The following is a 25,543-nucleotide window of genomic DNA, read 5'->3' as shown; positions in this document are numbered from 1 at the left end:
GGAAAGAGCCGGAGGGGGAGAAGTGGGAGTTAGTATTATTCCAGATGCTCAGGTCCTCAACAGGGTTCTTGTTTGTCAGTGGAGAAATGAGAAGAGAGAGAGAAATAGTACATGAGAGAAATCATTACTATCTAATTTCATTTTCTTTTTCTATTATAAATTCTTTATTTAATTACATTATTTCAAATTAATTCAATATTTTTATTTTCTAATTCTACTCTATATGGTTTTATTTATTAATTTAATTAAACATATAAATGAGAGAAATCATTACTATGTAATATCATTTTCTTAAAATTTTGATTATTAAATGTATTTAACTTAATTACCTAAATCATTTAATTAAATGTTTTTTATTGTCTGTTACATTGTACATGTTATTTATTGATGTAATAAAAATCTAAAAAGTAATAAAAAGTAATAATTTAAATTGCAAAAATAAATGACAACTAGGGCTGTAAGATGAATCTAAAAGTAATTGTAACCAAAAAAAAAAATGTTTTCTTGGTTTTAAGGCCTTCGGTTTTTACGGATTTCTGTTTTAAAGCCTTTGCACACTGAGTCCAGAATTTTTTTGCATGCGTTTTTTTGTATTCATGATCCCAAAAATTTGTCACACACAGAGATCTTGTACACTGAGTATGATGCGTATTAATGTATGCATTAAGGAAAAAAACGCAAATCAACACAAAAGGACGTCTTCAAGTAGTAAGGATGTTTTATATATATATATATATATATATATATATATATATATATATATATATATATATATATATATATATATATTAATTAAAAGAACATCCTTACTACTCGATAACAATAAACTATTGTTTTGTGTGTATATATATACACTGTAAAAAATTATTTAGAAAAAAGTTACCTGGTTGCCTTAAAATTTTGAGTTCATTGAAATTAAAATTTTGAGTTAATACAATGAACATTTTTTGAGATTCGACAACCTTTATTAAAATATTATTAAAAGATTTAGTGAGCATATTGGGTAATTATGTGTGTGTTATTTGTGATGATGCAGTGAAACATGCCAAATAGTGCTATTTTCATGATTTATCATATTTTTTATGTGGTTCAGATTCAAAAATATTTTGAGTTTCTATTTATTAAACTAATTTCCTTCATTGTATCAACTAAAATTTTTAATTTCAATAAACTGGAAATTTTAAGACAACCAGGTTACTTACTTTTTTAAGTTAAACCAACAAAAAACACCACACATTTTTTACAGTGTATGTATCCTTACTACTATATATATATATTTTTTAATTGTATTTATTTTAATTATTGCTTTGTATACACCAGTTGTCATGCCAATAAAGGATGAGAATGAGTGCAAGGTGAGAGCAATACAGAAACTTCTAAAACTGTTGGTGATAGATCATGAACTAAAAGCATAACAACTGATAACGGCACATTAAATCACATAAATGTCAGCCAACAATTCACTGCTATGATTGTGCCTGGCCTGCTATTAGTATCTCTGCAAGACAGATGCTTTTTTATTGTAATGGCATTGTGTGTATGTGGTGGGGGTGTTGTGATGTCTGTGTGTTTTCATTTTTGAGTCTCTGTAGGAGCGCGGTGCACAAAGACCCCATAACTCTTCTCATCAAACCGGTTCGACAAATTCCTCTAAGAGTCCAAACACTTGGCACAGCTCCTGGTCTTCTAAGCGATAAAGCACACCCTGCGGATAAACAGCAGAAGCCTTCCTGTCCTTTTCCAGCCCCTCAATCACCTGGTCTTTCCATTTTCATCCCCTCATTTCATATTTTCAAAGAGGGCTGATTCATTTACAAACTATTCATTAGTCCATTAAGGGGTTCTCTCTCTAGTGCTGGACGTCCTCTGCGCCATCAACTGTCCTCTGCTCTGTCTGTGTTTCACAATAGCACTTTCCTCGTCCCTTTATTTTTTCTCTCCTACTACCAGTCCAATTATCCCTTTATCCTTCCTCTGTGTCCTTCTATAACCCACCCTTTCCAATCCTGCAGCATTTCTCTTCCAGACTGTTCTTGTGTCTGCTTTTTCATTTTGTTTTGTAATGTATTGGCAAGATTGTTGCGCACAAACACAAAAGCGGGGGAAAAAGTGTCGATTTTTAAAAATAAATAAAACTATGATTTTGAGATCCATCTTTTCACACTAAGGACAATTGAGGGACTCAGGCCTCGTCCACACGAAGCCAGCGCTTTCCTAATCCAATTTTTTTTTCCCTCGTTTCAAGAAATATCTGCGTCCACACGGGATTAAGAAAACGGACTAAAAACGATGTAGTTTGCATGCCAGGCCAGTGTGTGGCGCTGTAATTCTGCCACAGAAATACACTAAAACTGGAGAAGAAGAGTTGTGGCTAGAAGGGGTATAGCAGTGGTCGGAGGTGAGCCAAAATCTCACAATAAAATAACAATAAATACATTTGCTACTTAACAGATGTGTTTTATTAATGCCTACACCTACCCCAACTCAAAACATACCCTTACAGGTATGCAGATACGTTAATTAAATGACGCGATGTTGATGTGCGCATGCCCAGTGCCGTAGTTGTATCCCTCAACTCTTTCACCGTGCTGGACGTAGTGTGATGACATCACCGTTTCAGAAAATATACGGATTCGCTGTACACACGAAGACGGAAGATGATCGTTTTCAGATTTACCCACTTTGGGACCCGGTTTCGAAAAATATCGGATTCATGCTTCTAAAACGCCGGATCCGTGTGGACGAAACGCTGATACGGTACAAAATTTATACGTATACAGCTAAACGTGTCTCCGTGTGGACGGGGCCTCAAACGCAACCATAAAAAAAGGTTCAATCAATCACTGATGCATAAAGATCCAGGGGGTGGAAACTTTATAACAGGATGAAAATCTTTTTTTTTCATTTAGTACCGTCCTTCAGAAGCAACAGAAGATACTTAGGCCCTGTCCACACAAAGCCAGCGCTTTCCCAATCCGATCTTTTTTTCCCCTCGTTTCAAGAAATATCTGCGTCCACACGAGATTACAAAAACGGACTAAAAACGATGTAGTTTGCATGCCAGGCCAGTGTGTGGCGCTGTAATTCTGCCACAGAAATACACTAAAAACGGAGAAGATGTGGCTAGGGAGGGGTATAGCAGTGGTCGGAGGTGAGGCAAACTCTCACAATAAAATAACAATAAATACATTTGCTACTTAACAGATGTGTTTTATTAATGCCTACACCTACCCCAACTCAAAACATACCCTTACAGGTATGCAGATACGTTAATTAAATGACGCGATGTTGATGTGCGCATGCCCAGTGCCGTAGTTGTATCCCTTACCTCTTTCACCGTGCTGGACGTAGTGTGATGACATCACCGTTTCAGAAAATATACAGATTCGCTGTACACACGCAGACGGAAGATGATCGTTTTCAGATTTATCCGCTTTGGGACCCGGTTTCCAAAAATATCGGATGCATGCTTCTAAAACGGCGGATCCGTGTGGACGAAACGTTGATACGGTAAAATATTTATACGTATACAGCTAAACGCGTCTCCGTGTGGACGGGGCCTTACATGTTTCTCGGAAGACAAATTAAGTACAATTTACCATGATCTTCAAATTCAAAAAGTTTTCACCTTAATGCATCACATATTCTTCTGGAGTATCAGTGATTGTTTAAAGCTTTTTTTAATAGTTGTGGTTGAGTCCCTCAGTCGTCCTCAGCGTGAAAAGATGGATCTCAAAATCCAGGGAGGATTTTTCTGAAGAACATTGGGCAGTTTAACTGCTCAGGACAAACAAGGGACTCAAGAACAACCATCAGCAAAAAACAAAAACAAAAAACAGCTGTGGGTCATCCAGGTAATGACATGCATGCAGTTTTAATAATCAATGGTTCATAAACTTTTGAACAGTGTATTTCTTAAAATAAGTTCAGCTATTTTTTGTCTTGCGGACAATATGTAAAATATCTTGTTGAGGACAGCACTAAATAAAAAATAACATGCATTTTGTATATCTCTTTAGTTAACATTTTTCACATTTTCACACACACCAAAAAATAATGCACCCCATGATGGAAATGAATGTTGTGATGTTATGACATTTGGCTCCTAAACTCTGAAATAGCCTTCCTGATCATGTTTGGGACACAGGCTCATCCAGTTTAAATCTAGATTAAAGACGCATCTCTTTAGCCAAGCATTTACATAATGCATCTCGTAACCTTGTACTCCAGTTATAACAGATCAAATGCACATGATTATCTTTGTTTAATGTTATGAACACCAGCTACGCTAATTATTTTCCTTTTGATTTTCTGTTTTATCTCTGGACGCCCATTTGGCAGTAACTAGAGAGTTCATCAGCTTCAGTTTGGATCCAGCCTCTTACGAAGACTTCAGATGCCTCAACACGCGTGGATAGATGATTCCAACTCCTGTGAGGACTTCAGATGACGCAACTCTAAATCAACACACACCAATGCTACTTTTTTTAAAAAATGTATTCAAATCATTTGTTAACATGTGTTGTTCTTCATCTTCAGTGAGCTTATTGTTTCTGCCTTAAAATAATATGTTTATTAACACATTGTTAGCTAACTGAATCATTTTTATATGTACATTTCTGAAATCACCTCTGATAAGAGATCAGTCTACATTTTAATGTTTTTAAAATGTAGAGGTTTATGGTTAACAATGTTTACATTTGAAACTATATGTACTTAGAAAAGCGCTACACAAATAAATATGAATTGAACTGAATTTCCATCAAGAGGCGTGCAACAATTTTAGCTCAAGATCCAGTATTGACAATGTAAGAGTCAAGCACTCTATAACGTCTCCTCCAGCACATCCCAAAGACTATCAATGAATTCAGGACTCAGAGGTGCCAATTCATGTGTAAAGATGCTTCTTCATGCTCCCTCCTAACCATTCTTTCACAGAGTCTGATAAATCTTGACATTGTCATCCTGGTATATGGCCCTATTTTGTCTTCCCACAATGGTTGTTTAAGAAATGAAAAGATACACACTCCATCAATTAGGGTTAGAAGAACTTTTGCCAAACGTCTAACATGCTAGAAACTTCATGCTAGTCTTCTCTCGTTGACTTTCTACCCTGTACCTGCATGCCATATTTATTCAGCTTACAGAGCCTCGATTATCCTTCCAAATTCTCACTGTTAGTGTCAAGTACTAAATTATTTATACCGGGTCCCAGATAAGTTTACCACCCAAGCCTGTGTGTGAGAGAGCATCAGTAAAAGGGCGTTGTTTTTCTGGCAGATGTTTTTTTCTAACAGATGCTGAGCTGAACAAGTGAATTCCTCCTTGGCCTCTCTCCTTCTCTTACACTCCGTTGAGTTTATAGACATGACATCTACACCAACACCACACATCTGCTCAGAGCAAGGTTATTTTCGTAAACGAAAACTGAAACTAAGACTAAAACTATTGGTCAAAAAACATTTTCGTAAACTGAAATAAAATTTAAAAATCTGAATAAATAAAAAACTAAAACTAAACGAAACTAACTACTCTTACTAAAAAACTAACTGAAATAAAATAATAATTAGCAAAAATAAATATTCGTTTTCGTTGTTAATAAGCTCTCTTTAATGTGGTGGAAAATCTGACTGTGGCGGTTGAGGGAGTGTCTATTGCGCAACTGCGCGTGAAGTGAGCTGAGGAGATTAACCGCTGTCCTGTGACGGACGCGTGCAGACAAGCAACACATCGCCAGTCCTAATATAAACGGGAGTTCACAAAGAATCAATGCGTCCGTGGCAGTGAAAGGGGAAAACACAAGGTAATGAGATGCACGTTGAACTTCTTTTAAGCTCACTGTTTTAGAATGCCGTTTCTTACGTGACGAGAGACGCAGGCGCAAAAGTCAGCAACTATATTAGCAAATAACGTTACTAGCCTACTGTGCGTTTGAGATTTCATGTTTGCATAATATTGACAGGCTCAAATGTGTTATCATAATCATTTACTACTAATAATATTATTATCTGTGTGGAGACATTTCCCCACAAAGTAGGTTATACCAGGACACACACACACACACAGGTTTGTTTCACTATATAAGTGAGGACATTGCATGGACTTCCATTGATTTTATATCAGGTTAATGATATTTTATATCCCCTAACTCAATTCCTATCCCTAAACCTACCCATCCCAAGAACGTGCAAAACAATAGATTTAAATAAAAACATGTTTTGGCCGATTTATAAGCCTTTTTAACGAGTGAGGACCAGTCAAATGTCCTCACTAGTCAGTTATCATAATATTTTACTAGATAAGTGAGGACATTGGTCCCCTTTACAATTATAGCACAACAAACAAACACACACAGACACACACACACACACACACACACACACACACACACACACACACACACACACACACACACACACATGTCTGGTGCGCTATCTTTGTGGGGACTTGCCATATAGACGTAATGGTTTTTATACCATACAAACCATATATTCTATCCCCCTACACTGCCCCTGCCCCTAAACCTACCAATCACAGGAAACTTTCTACATTTTTACATTTTCAAAAGAACTCATTATGTATGATTTATAAGCTTTTGTACCCATGGGGACCTCAATTTAGGTCCCCACGGTGACACAAGTCCCCATGAGTCTGTGTGCATTCAGTTTGAAGTCCTCACCAGGCTAGAAAAACATGTACACACACACACACACACACACACACAGAGAGCAAAACAGTGTGTAGACACTGCTAGACTACATTGTACTACTGAAGAAGTTAAAATAAGCTTTTAATTGTTTAACAATATTTCATCTGTTATGAGTGAGTTTGTCTGGAATTTATAATTTTTACTTTTATATTTTACGTTGCATCTATTTTGTTCTTTAAGATAGATCCTCTGAGTATTAGCCTATGTCAAAAATATCAAATATAATTTTTTAATATCAAAATATAATTTCTTTCATTTTTAATCTCCAGATCATTGTTTGTATAGGTCATAGTTTGACTCAAGCTTTTTTGCTCAAAGGTGAATACCCTACTTTACTGCATGTTTTGTAAGACCGTCCTGGGTTTAAACAATAATGCTCGTTTATAAAGTTATTTCACTTAAGGATGTTTAGTAAGATTAAACTCTAATCTGTTAATTAAACTTTGCTGAAATTAAAAACCTTGATTTGGTCTCTACACTTCATTATGGTAACTCTGCTTAACTATAATTACTAAAACTAAAACTGAAACTAAATAAATAAAAACTAAATAGAAATGTATTTGCAAAATAAAAACTAAACTAAAACTAGCAAAACCATTTGTAAAACTAACTAAAACTAAACTGAAATTTGTAGCAAAATTGAAAACGATAATAAAATAAAAACTAATTTAAAAAAGCAAAACTATAATAACCTTGGCTCAGAGTACTCCCTACATTCCTAGATCACTGATATCTTTATATCTAAACGCATTCTTTCAAAATGCAGTCCCACAATAACACCATAAACCATCCACAGACTGACCGTGCCACATAATGTGTCCAAACCAGACGTCAGCATGATATAAGCCAGCAACAAGTGATGAAAGCTTACAAATTAAACTGCCAGTTTTATTTATATACTATTATAGTATTCATCAAAAAGTTGAATTAGCTTTTACTTCAGTTTTCTTAAAGGTTCAGTCATTTTGTGCTCGCCAATTTCTTTAATTTAATTGTTTTACTTTACTAATTTTGTTTCAGTTGTCAAGGCAACATTTGTACTTTTTGTTGAACTATTTTAAGTTGAAGTATTTGATCTTATATTTAGATTTCTTTATATCTTTATTTCAATTAACGAAAATGTTTTTCAATAGTTTCAGTTTTGTGTAAAAAAAAAATGGCTCTGCAGGGAGCAGCCTCTCTGAACATCAGTTCTGACTGGATATGGTACATTTCTAGAGCGTAACTCATCTCACGGGTGTCCACTTAACCCCTTTAGACACTGTTACTCATAATAAAAGGGTCATATTTACAATAAGCAAAGCCAACTCTCAGAAGTTTCCATTATATGCTCAGCTGAGTCTGTATCTCCAACCATGATAGGAGAGGGAATACTGCAGAGCTTTGAGAAGTAAAGAGCACAAGAAAGTTGGCAGAGACCTCTTTTTCCCCTCTCAATCTCTCTTTCCCATGGCAGTATTGTCATCTCTCGAATTCTCTTTGTAATTGCAATGACAGCAGCCTCGGTCAGACAGGGACCACATTAACAGCAGGGGCTAAATTAGTGCAAATCTGCCAGGGAACACAGAGCATGGTGTTGTGTTTGTGGTTGTGCTTGCGGTTGTGTAGGATGTGTATTTTAGCTAGAAAGAAAATTGACAAAGAAAGAAACAAAGAGATGAAATGAGAAAATGATTTAGAGTTTGTGTATGTGAGAGAGATGGATTGTGTGTATTCGTGTTTTTGCTCTAGGTCTAATCCACACCCCCTCACACACTTTGACGCTGATGGCTGGTGAACACACCATGGGCTAACATCAGCATTGAGAGCAGGCTAGTTAAAGCAATCATGGAGCTTAAGGATTCAAAAGTGTGAGAGAGAGAGAGTTAGAGTACTGTAATCAGGACTAGGGAATGGAACGTGCCCTGAAAGTGTGTTAAACCTTTATGACTTCAAATGAACCTGTGAAAACCCAAATTAACATTATAAACAACAACAATAATGACTAGATGGTATTGTTGTGGGTGACTTAAATGTAGAATTCAGATTCAAAGCAGTTCTTTAAGACCCTGAATTCAGATTCAGGGTGTTTCTTACTTTCTTTTAGTTCTTGTTCACTAGTCATTGTCTATATTCCAACTATATTTAGATTCAGAATTCATAGTGGCTCATTTATATTAAGAATATGCAAATACAACTTCAACTGAGAATTCAAATTGAGAATTTAGTTTCAACGCAGGTTCAGAACTGAACTGTTCACTTCTATATAACGTCTATCAAATATTTAAATTCAGAACACCTATTTAGTTTGGATCCTTTAGACTCAAAATCCAGATTCAGAGTTGTTCTTTTAAATGCAAATCAGACTCAAGAATTTATATTACATTCTGGGTTGGTCACTCCTCATTCAATTGTTATTCATCTTGGATCATTTAGATTCAGAATTCAGATTCTGAGTGATTATTTTACACACACGTACAGGCAATATACTGTGCCAATTTACAGCGTTTCATTTGGGTCCTTTGTAGACTTTCAATTCCGATGAGAGTGGTTCTTTAATATTCAGCACATCCGTGCAGGTGTGTGTAATTGGAAGTGTAGTCAGCTGCATCAGCACATTATATGTGAAACAATCTGTCTAAGTGTTGTCAATCATAATATGTCTAGAACTGGCACAGGATTTCTTTTCTGCACTGGCTGCACCTCAGTTGCCTTGCATTAAACTAGCTCCAGAGTTCCTCCACATAGACAGAGAGAGAGAGAGAGAGAGAGAGAGAGAGAGAGAGAGAGAGAGAGAGAGAGAGAGAGAGAGAGAGAGAGAGAGAGAGAGAGAGAGAGAGAGAGAGAGAGAGAGAGAGAGAGAGAGAGAGAGAGTGTGAGAGAGAGAGAGAGAGAGAGAGAGAGAGAGAGAGAGAGAGAGAGAGTGTGAGAGAGAGAGAGAGAGAGAGAGAGAGAGACCTAGTTGCTTTTGACACTTGCAGTGAGAGAAGAGACTGCATCTGCATTCATCTGAGATTCAAAATGGCCTCCTGCAGATCCAGATGAAAGGGGCAGAGATGGGGAGATTGAATTTCCCTCCCAATTACAGCCGCGTGGCCTCTTAGATCAGCCGTGCAGAAACATTTAATTACCAAAACCAATTACCCTAGTGGCAAATGTATCACTGTGAAAAATGCAAGGACTCACATGAGGACTAGAGGACGCTGTGTATGGGTGTACAGCGCATGTTTGTGCAGATGTGTATGTGTGTGTGTGTGTGTATCAGTGTCCACTCAGCGTGAGATCTAGGGTTCTGTTTAAGAGCTTGTCTCGTCTATCGTTCATCTCTGCATGACCTCTCATGTTTGCAGACTTATTAACTCTAAGAGGGTGATTCTCTCTCTCTCTCTTTTTTCCCTTCCAGTCTCTCTTTCTCCTGCCCTTAATCTCTATCCTTTATCTTATTGCCAGCTCACTTTTTAAAAGTGAATTTCACCTACCAAAATTATAATTATATCATAATTATGTCATTATGTAATTTACTCATTCCAAATGTCTTATGCGGATCATGTATGGGAATCGTCAAAAAGAAAATAATTACAAGATACTCTGCTGTGTATGACTCCTAGTCTTAAGCAATATGGTTGCTTTGTGTGGGAGACACACCATCAAACACGGCTTTCTAGTGAACTAATTAATTCAAGAACTGTTGTGATCAAATCATTGAATTACTTGAACTTCAGAACCGAATCAATGAGCAAGTCGTTATTTTGCTTCTTTTTGTACCAATGTACCAGCTGATCCATTTTATCTATCTGTCAGAATGATTTATTTCACAAATCATACTGATTTGTTTGCGAACTGCATGTAAGGCAACAAAAACAGCAACAACAACCTCATCCACAAACAATACTAACAAAGAAAGCAAAGCAAGACATGAGTGCTTGAGTGGTTCACGTCGATTCAGAGTACAGATTTAAAGTGATTCTCTAACAGCTACAATTAGAGTGTTTTCTGAATGGGTTTGTTTGCAAACTGGACTGATTTGATCTTGAAACGATCAGCCCCATGATCTCAATTATTCAGTGGTCCAGTCACAGTGGTTTACAGATCATTGTAGACGGGACTATTATCACGTACTTCAGATACTTGGAATATAATGCACAAGTCAAACAGACTTCTTCCATGTTGTTTTTGGGACAGCCATGGTTACTACAAACTACTGTCACTGTATGAAAAAAACCCTTTAAAGTGTTTTTTGTTCAGTGGAAGAAAATGAATCATATAGGCTTGGAACAACACATGGGTGACTAATTGATGACAGAATGTTAATTTCTGTCCACTCACTCTCTTACCGACCCCTTTACTCCCCTCATCTATGTTAGTCTTTCTCTCTGTCTTTCCATCCATCCCTAGGGTAGACAGGTGGGAGAGCAGCTTGCTTTCTCTCACTGTTCCTTTGTATGTTTCATCTCACTCGCTCTCTGCTGTGCTTTTGTCTTATGGTCTCACCCAGATTCAATGTCAGGTGTCACTTTCAGTGTTAAATAAGTCATTTTCTCTCTTTTTCTCTCTTTTCTTGCCTGGAGGGGATTAAGTCATCCTTCACTCTTCCCACACAGACACCTTTCAATAAAAACTCCCTTTCACTCTCATTGAAGTCAGACAAAATACCCAGCATTCCAGAAGACGAAGCAGAAAGGGTGTGTGAAAGGAAGATATCTGTAGTGGTCATGCGTGGGCAGCTGTGGGGACCGCTGGCAGCTTTTGCCACCCTCTCTATTTTGCACACAGCACAGAAAAAAATGATTTCCTGAAAATTTGCCACTGGCAGCTCTTGTGACGGCACCATAGAGTGCGAGCAGTGGCCGCAAAATAATGTGACTCGCACATATATAAGCATTTAACATGAATAAATGTGTGTTGTTGTTTAACTGTGTTTTGTTGATATGAGTGTGTGTTTGTATGGGTCAGGTTTTGCCTCCATTTGCAGGGACTAGTCAATGATGGGTCTACAATGAAAACAGCTTAATAAGTATATGAACTCTGTCCTCGGCAAACACAAAATTTTACGTTATTTGTGAGAAAGCGCCTCCCCACCAAACAGGGTTTTCACTGTTATACGCTAAGGGGCGCTATTTTACACATCTTCTGAATGAGTACAGAACCTCCTGATCAAAGGACGAAGACGATGCAAAAAAACAAACAAGCAATCGTATGTAAGCAGATGCATGTGTAAAATAATGTGATCATCAACATTAAACATCACATAAATCAAAACTGCCAAATGTTACTGAATTAAATGTCGACCCAGGACTGTGCAAGTAGTATGTACGTTGATAGAAACATGATTTTCTCAGCTTTTTGTTCAAAATGTTGCTTTTTTAAATGAAAATTACCCATATTAAAGTATTGATAAAAAAGCAACGCATAAAGCTTGAATAAAATATATATATATTTTTTTTAAAGCAGAAGGTCTGCGCTTTCTTTTGATATATTGCATACTCAGATATTTATACAACAAAAGTATCTACGGGCCATTACATTTTTGTGAATATGATCAAAAACCCTGGCGATGGCTGGCAACTTTTCTTTTTAAACGCTGGCAGGGAAAGAGTTAAATGTCTGAATAATGAAAATATTAAATAATTTAAAAAAACAAATGGAATAAAATGCTGAATTTGTCTAAAAATGGATATGTAAAGTCATGAAAACCCAACGTGTGTGTGTGTGTGTGTGTGTGCATGTTTATACAAATATATACATTTCAATAAGTAAATGTGTGAGAATATCCACTCACCTCATGTTTTCCTTTCATTCTACAGATTCTGATGTCATTTTTGTTTGATTCCCATGTCCTCTTCTGTAACAAAGGGGAACTTCAGTAATGAGGGACTGTTCATTTCCAGCAAGTATGCGTATATGCACGTGTGTATTTCTGTCCTCACCTTGCTGTAAAACATCTCTTCTCCCACCACGTTGTCCAGCTCCACTCTGAAAAGGTCATCTCTGACACAAGCACAGTGAAAGAAAGAGCGAGACTGTGAACCACCACAGCACAGAGCAGTAACACACAACACTGCAAAACAATCCTTTTTTTAATCAGACATGTCAGAATTAATATCGAAGTATCTATTTACTATAACCAAATATACCACAGTTAGATAAACACTTTAAACAAGAAAAATAAACTCAAGATCAAACATTTTTTTGCATTGAACAAATATCTGAAATCTAAAGTCCTCACACACTGAAGCACAATGTGTATTCTTCAAATGTTTAACAAATTGATATTACATTCTTGTCCCTACATGAATTCACCCAGATCCACTGTCTCAGTGCAAACACTCAATTCACCACAGCCCGTCCTACATAATCACGATTCTTTGCATTATGATATGCCTGATTTCCCCTCCATAATTCATAACCCACCCCCACACTGCATGCATGTTGCATGCAGCTCCTCATCTTGAACAGAGCATCCAGTGCTTCAGCACTTCCTGCAACCACTTTAATAATCTTTCTATAACCTTGTGGCATCTATTAAAGTCTCTATGAATCTGATCTCTTTTAATCAAGGCGTGTTTGGTGTTATAGAGTACCGTGGTTTATGCCTGAATATTGATCAAGGACTAAGAGCTGCTGTGCGGCCTGATGAGAAAGCTGGAGAATTTTAAATTGTGAGAATCTCTCTCTAGCGCACACTTTTTCCCTCTAAAATGTTGTAATCTGTGAATTTGCCACGCTCACAGACCAGCCCATGTTATTGCACTAGTATTGACAGATTTCCATCTGCATTACTGCTCTGTGGACATATCAACAAAAATGTAGACTGCGTGTGTATGTGCGTGTTTGAGTGTTCTTGAAGAGAGTCTGATGAGACGGACTATAAATTATTCAATCCCTCTCTGTGTGGTTTGTTAAAATGGATCCCCCTTGGCCATTCCCTCTCTGAGCAGGGCGGCCCCTAAGTGCCCTGGTTAAAATTATCATACACTTACACAGTGCTTGCCTTATTTAGAGAGCACAAACTTTAAGTAGACACAATAATCCAGGCAGTAAAGCAAAGGCAAGAGGTCTGTTTGGAGTTCAATAGTATACTGTCACATTTACATGAACATAAAAACAGGCTTCATGGTTACACAAGGTTACCAAAAAACACAGATGGTTTGGACAAGACATGCAGACCATTGGCAAGAATTGAATAGACAGGGGCCAGTAAAAACAATTTCTTTTTCAGTCTCTCTGTTTGTACCTGTCTCTATCTTTTTTCAAAATGACGTCATCATGTAACAACTTGCATAGTGTGCTATAGAGATAAATAAATAACTGGGTATCCATCTACACTACCGGTCAAGAGTTTTAAAACAGTAAGATACTGAAAATGTTTTTAAATAAGTCTCTTCTGCTCACCTAGGCTGCAATTATTTGATCCAAAATACAGCAAAAAAAGTTTTATGGTGAAATATTTTTTACAATTTCAAATAACTATTTTCTTTTTTAATATATTTAAAAATGTTATTTATTTCTGTGATTCAAAGCTGAATTTTCAGCATCATTGCTCATTATTATAATCATTCAGGAATTATTCTAATATGCCGATTTGCTGCTCAAGAAACATTTATTATTAATATTATTATCAATGTTAAAAAGTTTTTTTTCAGGATTATCTTATTTAATAAACAGAAAGTTCAAAAGAAAAGCATTTATCTAAAATAAAAAGCTTTTGCAACATTATAAATGTCTATACGGTCACTTGATCAATTTAATGCATCCCTGCTAAATAAATGTATATATATATATATATATATATATATAAAACAAAACTGTTTCAACATTGATAATAATCATAAAATGTTTCTTTAGCAGTAAATCATCATATTAGAATGATTTCTGAAGGATCATGTGACACTGAAGACTGGAGCAATGATGCTCAAAATTCAGCTTTGCATCACAGAAATAAATGACACTTTAAAATATATTCAAATAGAAAACAGTTGTTTTATATTTTAATAAAATTTCACAGTATTACAGCTTTTTTTTGTATTTCTAATAACATAAATGCAGCCTTGGTAAGCAGAAGAGACTTAAAAAATCAAATTAAAAAATCTTACCGTTCTAAAACTTTTGACCGGTTGTGTATATACTGTTATGTGAACTTAGAGATATATAAAAAATAAATGCTAGATGGAAAAAAAACAGGCAGAAAAACAGGATACAGAATTGCAAATTGCAGTATGTCCAGAAAAACTTTGATGTTTGGCTTAAGGCCTTGTTCAAAGGTTATGTATGTATGGATGGATGGATGGATGTATGGATGAATGGATGGATGTATGGATGGATGGATGGATGTATGGATGGATGGATGGATGGATGTATGGATGGATGGATGTATGGATATATGGATGGATGGATGGATGGATGGATGGATGGATGGATGGATGGATGGATGGATGAATGGATGGATGTATGGATGTATGGATGGATGGATGGATGGATGTATGGATGTATGGATGGATGTATGGATGTATGGATGGATGGATTCAATTTTGAATTAGCACAAAACTTTTCAGAACTTTACAAATTTTTCCTTTCCAAGAGATCAGAACTGCAATTTTTACCTGGCAGAGCTAGATCTTTTTCTTACCATCTATTTCTTTTTAGCTTACCCATTTGATTTTATCTCGCTCTATCTCTCGTTCTCTCTCTCTGGCAGATTGACTGAATGATGGAGTGCATTTGGCCACCTTTCCTGTATTATTACATTACAGTTATGCATTTGGCAGACACTTATCCAAAACGACTTACATTGCATTCATTGTATATTTTATCAATTCATATAGGATTGCTGGGAGAATATTATGCTGTGCTGTGTGCTTGGTTCAATACTTTGCCCTCCCTCATTCGGTGCTACAAACTAATGACCACACCGAAGAGCAGAAAAGGGTCTGTGAGACACAGAATGTCTCATGGGGGGGCTGACTATATTTAACATATAGGAGACAGCTAAAAGATTAAGTGTATCGCTCAATTGCATTGCTACGGGAGATGCAGGAGGTCTCACACCGTTTGTCCCATGCCCCACGGCATCTGTGTGGCAGCCCTGACGGCAGCTGAGTCCTTGATTTCTCTGCACCAGTAGAGGCTGGACGTCAGTCAGGCGGTGTTTCCATGACCCTAGAGGTCAGCCGGAACCTGTCCCGCACTGTTAGTGACAGGTTCGAGGGTAGAATGTGTTGAGTTTCACTCCTGAGCTTAATTGAAAGACTTGACCTTTCGATGAGGTCAAACACAACGAGGTGGCTGAGGCTTGATTTAATGTGACTTAACCAGGTCGCCGCTGGCAATATAAGTCGCCCTCCTCTAGTTACTCGAACATTAATTATTTATACAGATCACAAAAGAAACACCTCATTTGTCTTATATGTGTATTTATTTATGGCGTGGTCTGATTTTTCCCCCTCAAGTCTGAGGCTAGCATTCGGTTGCTTGCGTGGAAGTCGAGAAAATTCTGGAGGGACCAAGTATGTTTAAAAAAAAAAAAACTTCAGTCCTCTCCTCCCTGACCAGGTGTTGCAAGGTAATACTCTGAAGGGGTTGAGAAGCTGGTCGCTTTCTTGGGGCACGGTCTTGAGCAGTTATGCTAATGCTAACAGGATTTAACCCGCCTGCATCCCTTATCACACTTGAGCACACCGTTTCAGACTTTATTCAGTCAAACCAGGCTGTCTATATCCCTGACTTGAAACTTCACTGACTCTCTCTCCCTCTCTCCTACACAGTATTGCCTCCTTTTTATTTCACTCGATGTTGCCGTTGTTATTGAATGCTCCCTCTTGAGTCATCGGCTAAATAAATCTCCTTTTCCACAGAGGTCATTTTCTGTTGGCTATGGCAAACACCTCCATTTACTTCAGACACTGATAGGTACATACAGTTTGCTGACTGCACACAAGCGGGGCTTGAATTTCATCAAATTACGGCGTCCACAGCGGCACCACGTTGGAAAGCGCATACGAAGCGGTTGCTTGTTTCTGAGTTGAGCTTCTTTAGGCCAAAGACTCATGGCCCTTTTTATTTTATGAGAGCCTCTAGTCTGGGCATCCTAATTTGGCGCTTTGTGATATATTTATTTTGAGGTTTAATTTTTGACATGGTCGAGCGGGCAGGTCATTTCCTGACACGGTATGAGGGACTTTATTAGAGTACAACGCCTCCCCCTCCGGACCCCTACAAATTTTGATAACTATCACCATATGTTTGAACTCTCCCAATGGACGTGCCAGCCATCTTTGGGAAGTATGCTGCAAAAATTCACAAAAACAGCTTATTTTTCTAAAGCACCAAACCTAATGAAGTTTTATTTTTGTTTATCTATTCCTAACCCCGGCTCCTGTGAGGTAGGCAAAAATAAATGCAAGAAAGCAAAAACATCATTGACCCTGTGACCTTTTTAAAGCCACACACTGCCTAAAATAAAACACTACAGGTGTTAAAGATTTACATTTATAACATTTTTTCTTAAATTGACAGTTCAGTCAAATTTAAATTGGCATTATCATTAAGACTTAAGCCTTTTTTTCTGAGGTTTACCAAAAATGTTTATAAAGTAAAATTATAATATAAAGTAAATTAATAAGTCTTTTTTTTAAATAAAATACAAATAAATAAATAAAACCAAAACTGACAGAGATATTTTGAAAAATTAACTGTTAAATGAAAGTCAATGGGGTTGAAACAACAACTTCTAAAAAACTTCCAGAGAAGAAAGTAAGCCATACAGGTTTGGAACGACACAAAGTTAAGTAAATGCTGGCAGAATGTTAATTTTTGAGTGAATTATCTCTTTAAATAGCTTTGAAAGCTGTTTAATTGCCATCTACAAAAAGCAACAGTTCCGACTTTTGATCTCAAAAGAGATTGTTTTTGAATGTCACACAATTTACTTAAACACACATCACCATGCAGATAATTACAGATGCTGATGTAATGATAATCACAGGGTAGGCTCATGCTAATCAGCATTATCTCACACCCTACCTGGCTCCGATGTAAAGGGTACGGTTGACCTGCAGAATCCTCTGAATGTGTAAGGGCTCCTGTCTGAGAGATGAGCGATGGGGTCGTCCGAGAAACACAGGATACCTTCTCACCACTGAGGAAAAGGAGGTAAAAGAGACAGTGAGTGATAAAGGAAAGGGTTGACAGTGGGTTGTATCATCTTTTCACTGCACTTATGGTGGTGGGGAGGTGATCCGTTAAGGCGAGAGGCGTTCGATCACTTGTGAGTCACACTTGAGATAAAAACGTTGACAGCTGCCTGTGGTTGCTCTTCAGTGCTTTTCACAGATAAAGTCTGTCGTCATCATATGCTCAGCCTAGTCAAGTAGTGTTGTTACCAGAGGTTATACTTATCCTGAAACCTGTTACCCGAAATATTTCATCTTTAAATTAATAAAATGATCAGATAACAATACCATCTGTTTTTATATTTGAATGCCGTTTGCACCTCGAAATAGGAAAGTATCAAGGCAAGATCTGGGATAAGTAAATTACAATTAAATTAATGAAAAAACTATAAAAAATAAACAAACAAACAAACAAACTTTCTTTAAACAAACTGCATTGCTGCCATTATCTTGTAGGAATTATCCTGAAACATGCTACTTTAAATTGTTACTTGAAATGTTTAAACTTTAATATATCAAACAAATGTAAAATATATATTTAACATATTGATGAATTTAATGTAGTTCCTAGAAGTAGGAAAGCATTAAGGCAAATCAGGGATAAAATAAAACTAAATTATGTAAAATTATAGCAAATGTATAAAAAAAAGTACATAAAGTATATTAAAAATGAAAAATAATGGAATTAACAAACCTTTAACTTTTATTATAATTTAATTATCTTTACATTTAAAAAGTATATATACACACACATATACAAGACAAGACGAGTAAATTACAATAAACTTAAAGGTTTGTTAATTTCATTATTTTTCATTTTTTTAAATATACATTATGTAGGTTTTTATAAATTTATCTTTTAGGATTTTTAGGAAGAGGGTACCTCATGTTCTCGATCAAAAAGGTGTGGTCATATTTATCGTTGCTTGCCAAAATTCGCAGGCATAATCCAGAATTTCCCAAAATAGTACATCATAGTAATGAAGTACAATTACTCAAGTACTTTACACCCCTGTTTGTTACTCTCATCCCGTGTTCTCATCTGTTCCTCTCAGTATGTGATAAGACCCTCCTTGGAGCTTCCCGCAGCTCGTCTCTTTATTCTCCTACCCTGAGTGTTACAACCCCCCCTTGCTTTTCTCATCTTTCACCTTAGATAGACCTGAATGAGTTATGCTGTGATGCATGGAATCAATATTATTGATGTGTGATCAATCACATGCCTGCTCTGCATAAGAAAGTGAAAGCTGAGAGCCTGACAGCACAGACGGGGGTTCAACCAAGATCTTGACTGACTGCATGTGAAATGGAGACAACGTTACCTTCAGTGGGGATGAAGTTCAGAGGTCCCGGCTCCTCAGGGAAGACCGCACACACCAACCGCAGGAGCCAGAAGAGCCAGATGAAAGGTTTGGCTGCAGTCGTCATGGTAGCGGAGCTCCGGCACTATGAAAGAAACATCCAGAAAAGAGTCAGGTGAGGTGGCGATCTAGCAAGATTTGTAGTCACATTGACTTACAGAAATTCCACTATAATAGACTCTGAAGCATCTCTATCATCACCCCAGAGATTAGGATCAGCAATTAAGTCATCCACCAATAGAATTTGTGTCAGTCTGCCCTAATAGTCCATTCGATGTGGTGTGTCACAGAACTGTCATCAATGACACAGGACCCAGTACTGAACTGCCTGGATGTCTAACAAAAGGTCTTCACACTGAGCCAGAAATGGGGAGGGGGTCAAAGCATGTGTGAGTGAGAGGCTCTGTTTAAAAACCCAGAGCTGCCCTGCTGTTTACTGCCTACATAGGCAGCATCTTAACTGAAATGCACATAGAAATGACTGATTTGAAATGGTCCACATAAGAAGTATCCTATAGTTTTTTTTTGTTTTGTTTTTGTTATAAGCTTTGAACCAAATAAACCAGCTACGAGATGAATCACAACATTACAAACTTGATTTGAAGCAAAACATTTTTTTTGGAAAACTGAATAAAAAGACAAAAAGGTACAAAATTGGGTACTTAACAGCTTTAAAAAGGGACATAATTAGAATGTGAAATGACAATAAAAATAAATAAATAAAAATAAAACCATTGATTTAAAAATTGTGTGTGTGTATATATATATATATATATATATATATATATATATATGTATATATATATATATATATATATATATATGTATATATATATATATATATATATATATAAAGAAATAAGAGATCCCACAATTCTCAATATAATATTGAACTGTTCGGTACGGCATTCACGGTAAAATACGCGCTTGTGAATTGTGTTTTTTTCTTCTTCCGGTTTTGCATTTAAATAATTATTTCTATTTCTCTCCATTTTAAATATTTCTCTCTGTTGTTTATTTCAGCTCTGTTTGAGTGTGCCTGTGAGTCTACGTGCTGATATGAGCAAATATCCAATCATATGCACTAAAGTTAGGGGGTGTTTACCCGCGTTTTAAAGCTACACTGTGTGATATTTTCCCTAATCTAGCGGTGAAAAGGTATATGACCATCCAGTGAATAATAGTTTCTGTTCCTCTCAATTCTGATTTCGTTTTAACTCCTACAGTGGCCGATTTAGTCCAAGATTAACATGGCAAGCCCCGTCTTCACATTTGACACGGTGCCATCGAGTGTTAAAACGCAAAAGGCGAAGCTTGAATTTATGGGTATGTCCCTCTTTGGCTAATGTACTTTCAAGATGGAGGAGCAACATGGCGACCAGCATTCGAACCCTCACCCGTATGTATTTTCAATGGCATATTATAAACTATATAAACACTTTATTACTTGAAAGAAGTAAATATACATTAATGAGCACATATTTTTGAATGAACTATGTGTTTTTAGCTAAGAATAACTAAAAAAAGTTTTATAGCCTTGCCGGTTAAACATTTAACTTGCATTTTAACATGTGCTGAGTTCACCTGTCAAACACACATGATTAATGGACTAAGTAGTCTTACTGCGCTAATAATGTCAAATACCCACAAGGTTAACATATATAAACACATTTGGTTATGTCTAAAGTGAAAGTAAAATCACGTGTGTCTGTATATGAGATGCGAGCAGGTCTTAGCAGCGCAGCCTAGTGATTGTTAACACTTTTCCCTAAAGGGACATTTCACCTCTGAAACTATGTTAATAAAACAACAAAAGACGAAGAGAAAATCACTCACTGCACTCGAATAAAGTAATAATACAGTATCTTTTAATCAATGTCTATTGAAGACTTTAGTTTTAATTTTAGCCTACATTTATTCACTCAATTTCATACTTAAATGCTACTGTACATCTCTGAGCTGCCACTAAGTCTTTATATATTTATTTTATATTAAACAATACACTAGGAATGTCTACAAGTTTTTTTTTTTAAAGTAAAGTTAAGTTTATGTAAGGTTTTTCAAGTCTTTTAAGTAAAATAAAGAAAGATTATTACAATAAAAACATTTTCTCCTTAACCTCTTTCTATTCCTGTCGCCTAAGAATAGAATAGCAAAAAAACGAAAATGGTGGTTAAAATCCGAGGTATGTATTGAACCGTGGACTAACTGTTTTGTTGCATCCCTAGCATGATTTGCTAATCACAATTCGCTGATAGGGACAGATAAAAAACTGTTTAAATAATGGAGACTGATGGCTTCAACAAAAGCATAAACTACTGATAAATAACATTGTAACTCACAGTAGTTTTGTTTTTAAAGGTTTATAAATAGTTTAAAATCATTTCATCTATGGAGACAATGAATAGGAGCCTGACTGTTGCACACTGTAGAGTTTGGTGTTACCACATGTTGTTAAGCTATAGCATGACATTCTGAGGATCATAAAAATATACAGTACACATATAATTCCTATTTTTAATTTAGTGCTGAGAAGTGTCAATAAAAACAATCTACATTACTTGACTGTGACATTTTGAATGTTTCTTTACTTGCCACAATGCACTCTTGGATTGTAATACCACATTTACATTATGCATTTGGCAGACGATTTTATCTTGTATTTACTGCAGTGAAAGCATACATTTTTTTGATTTTGGCCAAGTTCATCTTATTGCAAAGCTTGTGCGTGCCTGCACTTGTGTTCACTTGAAAAAAAGTTACCACAAGTAGAGATGGACTGGATAATATATTTTTTCAGAACTTCTGACCTCTTAAAAAAAGATGGCAGAAAGAGAGAAGATGTGATGGAAACACAAATGTCACCTAAATTATAGTGCAATGCAATCTATGTGGAAAATTACCTCTGCACTTCAGAGAGGCACAGAGAAGCTCTAGAGAACTGTCACAATAGTATTTTCTGTAATAGTCTGGTAAACGTAATGGTACTGTCTGAAAAAGGGATTTCAATGGACAGATGATACATGTACAATTGTGTGTATCATTCACCAGTTTGAGAGACACCAACGCTATTTTAATAGCTTGAACTGTCGATACACACTTTGTCCACCAAGAAAAATGGCGTTAAATCCTCATGTTGTTGCAAACCTGTAAGACTTTCCTCGTTCTGTGAAACACAAGGTATTTTAAAGAATGTCTTCGCTGTTTCTCACTGTTCACACAAAAAGTAATTGGTGTCCAAATCATCATTGGAAACCATTGACTTTCCAAGTAAGAAAGAAATGCATGGAAAGAAACAACATTAGGCTGAACAAATAATGGGAGAAATTAGATTTTAGGGAGAATTATCCCATTTAACCTACTGGGCTTTGATTAAGTCAGAAAAAATGTAACAACTTGATAGAACATAACAGAAAGCCATTTTGAGAAAGAGAACAAAGGGCCAATAATAGAAAACCAGAATTGATGAAAATACACAGTATGCCTTTCATACCTAATGAATGTACTGTACAATGAACTGTTGTATTGGTACAAAAAAAAAAATCCTGGGAAATTACAAGCCCAGTTGACATATGTTTCTGATATATTTTCCACAGCGGTCAATGGTTTCAATAGCATGAAACTCAATATAAGAATGAATAGCTATCTCTCAGCTTGAGTGTTAACAAGCTGAGAACATTTGCTTTGAAACTTCAGTAGAAATGCCGTTTGTTACAGTCACAGTGCAAACATAAACAAATCAGCGTCAGTTGAGCTTTTCACCACCGCAGCGCTAAGACGACACGTACATGTTTTAATATCTGACAGCCTCAATTTCTTTATTCAAAAAAACCCTTCTCATTTTCCTGTGGCTAAGCACCAATTGAGTTACACAATGCAAAACAGCCAGCTCTCATTTGTCAAAGCGTGGCCTTGCTGTCCAAAACGCACACGTAACATGTACACACACAACTACATCCATTGTGTGTCTATTTCTATAGTGAAACGACTTGTGACGTTTTATCAGGACTAACTATCTTTCCAGGACATTTCTAGAATTCCTCCTATTGAAGTCTGAACAAGGCCGCCCCACACACTAATAGTTCAACACCCAATGCAGCAAATTATGCTCAACAATAGGCTTACATGAAGGAGAAGAAAAAGAGAAAATGAAAAGAGGCCAATTGGGGAATGAAGGCAGACGGAACAGGATAGCTAAAACTAGAAGACGCTGCCATAAGTTGGTATCAGTGATTCTATTGTCTTGCTACAATTAATCATTTACAAGTACGCGCCAGGCCTCACGCATTTAATTAGCATAATTAGAAACTCTGAGCTATAGAGTTTCAGGGGACAGCAAGCTAAACAGATGCAGAGGGGGTGAAGTAAATACAAGCTTGGATATAACTTACACCATCCCACTTTTAATTATGGCAAATGTTTTGTGGCAGCGTTAATTCAGATAACATGATTTGTTTATTTACAATATACTAACATTCAGTGCTGTCCTAATACAAATAGGAATGGGAATCTCATGATTCTGGCTACAGTTCTTCTTAACGATTCTAGTACCTGTTCAATAATTCTGTATATATTTGGAGAAAAGTCAATCTATTATACTGGCAAATGATATCATTTTGGTTAAAAAAATACATTACTAAATGTATGTTTACATAAACTAAAACAAACAAAAATGTATTTAAAATAACAGACAAAACTAAATATTTATCTACATGTTATGAACAATCAGTATGTATGTATTTATTTATTTGACAGGGACAATGCAGAAAAAAACATTGCTACAATTTCATGCTGCCGATGCTCCACATATAGGCTTATAGCCAAAGGCTAATTTGCAGCCCCATCATGATCCTTACAACACATTACAGTACCAGTGCAAGCTAGTCTTTAAAAAGAATCAACTCAATGATGCGGCCACATTTAACATCGTTCTGGGAATTTTGTTGGGCAAAACACTGATTTCAATAGCATTTCCTATATGACTGCAAATTTCACATGAGGAAAGATTTCCCCATACAGACATTTTGGGCAGTATGTTGTGCAGAAAATCCAAACGTCCGCCTATCATCCATAAACCTCAATTATGGCTTATCATTTGAAATAGCAACTTTATTACATAATAGCAACTTCACATGGCCGCTCGCTCTTACATTAACAAATAAATGTGCGCTATTATTAGGTGCATATCCAAGTGTTTGTGTGGAGTATGGAACATTACTTTTGTAAAATAAAAAAATAAAAAAACCGATGCGCCCTCTGTCTCTGTTAACTTGAGCATGTTAAAAAATAAACCGAAACTCAGCGTGAACTTTCCTCCAAGACATGAGAAATGCATCTATGGAAAACATGTCTATTTTTAAACGAACCGATTGAAATGGAAAAACAAATATTCTCAGATTTTATGAAACGGGCATATAGGTGCATGCACTGCTGTGGAGATGAGTCAGTATCGTCAACTTCACTGCAGCTGAAAACACTAGTTTATCAATAAATTTTGTAACCTTGCTGTTTTTTTCACAATGCTTGAGTGCTCATTAGGCTTTGTATTGGCAATTAAGGCTCATTATGATGATTTTTTTGCTTTATCAATATAAAATAGATAAATTTGTTGCTATTATTAGGCCCATATCCAAGTGTTGGTATAGCGTCCTCATGAAATGGAGGTGCTGGCGCGATCACTCGCATTTTTCATGACAACAGCAGAAAACAACTTCAAATAAGCCATCATTGTCATACAGATCAATGTGTAGCATTTTATTTTAAGGTGATGTAGTTACGTTACTACACGAACTTACTATAGTAATAACAGTAAATGATGCATAATTACAAGTAACTAACAATAAACCTAACCGTAACTCTATAGTAACTTTTAGTAATTAGAAATACTTTAACACTTAAAAAAGGGATACACATCACTTTTAATTAATATTTGGTTTAAACAACAACACTAGGATTCACATGCCTCTATAGAGCTTCCTTCCCCTGTCAATGTAATTACTAACGTTTGAGAAGGTAATTATCTGAATGAGGTCATTAAGATACCGTGAGCGGAGTACGTATCTCTGTCCGGCCATTAAGAAGCTGTTACTCAAGATAACAAATCACTTAGCTAATCAATAATAGCTCGGTAGCGTAGGCTGTTTAATGAACTCTCATCAACTGCCAATAGTCTGAGGAATGATTGGTCGATTGAGAACAGAGAACAAAAACAGAGGACGTGACAACTTAAAGCTGGAGATCATGAGGAGAATGAGTAGCTGCCTACCAGAAAGCAGGTCTCCATGCGAATGTCAAGCTGCATCCTGGGAATTTCAAGGACATTAAAC

At 36.4% G+C, this 25,543-nt stretch overlaps 1 protein-coding gene across 3 annotated transcripts in view; it reads right to left on the bottom strand.

Moving 5' to 3' along the window:
• The window catches only part of sema6bb (sema domain, transmembrane domain (TM), and cytoplasmic domain, (semaphorin) 6Bb), a 140,181-nt gene that overhangs the window by 44,645 nt on the left and 69,993 nt on the right, over window positions 1-25,543 (bottom strand). For all 3 annotated transcript variants that reach the window (XM_067414005.1, XM_067414003.1, XM_067414004.1), the window contains exons 2-5: window positions 19,179-19,302; window positions 17,708-17,822; window positions 12,616-12,676; window positions 12,468-12,530 (exon numbers count right to left, since the gene is read on the bottom strand). In XM_067414005.1, coding sequence (XP_067270106.1) covers window positions 12,468-12,530; window positions 12,616-12,676; window positions 17,708-17,822; window positions 19,179-19,284 — 345 coding nt within the window. In that variant the 5' untranslated portion in view covers window positions 19,285-19,302. The remainder of the gene's footprint in view (window positions 1-12,467; window positions 12,531-12,615; window positions 12,677-17,707; window positions 17,823-19,178; window positions 19,303-25,543) is intronic.

Source organism: Pseudorasbora parva, chromosome 13 (genome assembly GCF_024679245.1).
Source record: "Pseudorasbora parva isolate DD20220531a chromosome 13, ASM2467924v1, whole genome shotgun sequence".
Classification (NCBI taxonomy): Eukaryota; Metazoa; Chordata; class Actinopteri; order Cypriniformes; family Gobionidae; genus Pseudorasbora; species Pseudorasbora parva.
This window is presented reverse-complemented; position numbering and strand designations above follow the sequence as displayed.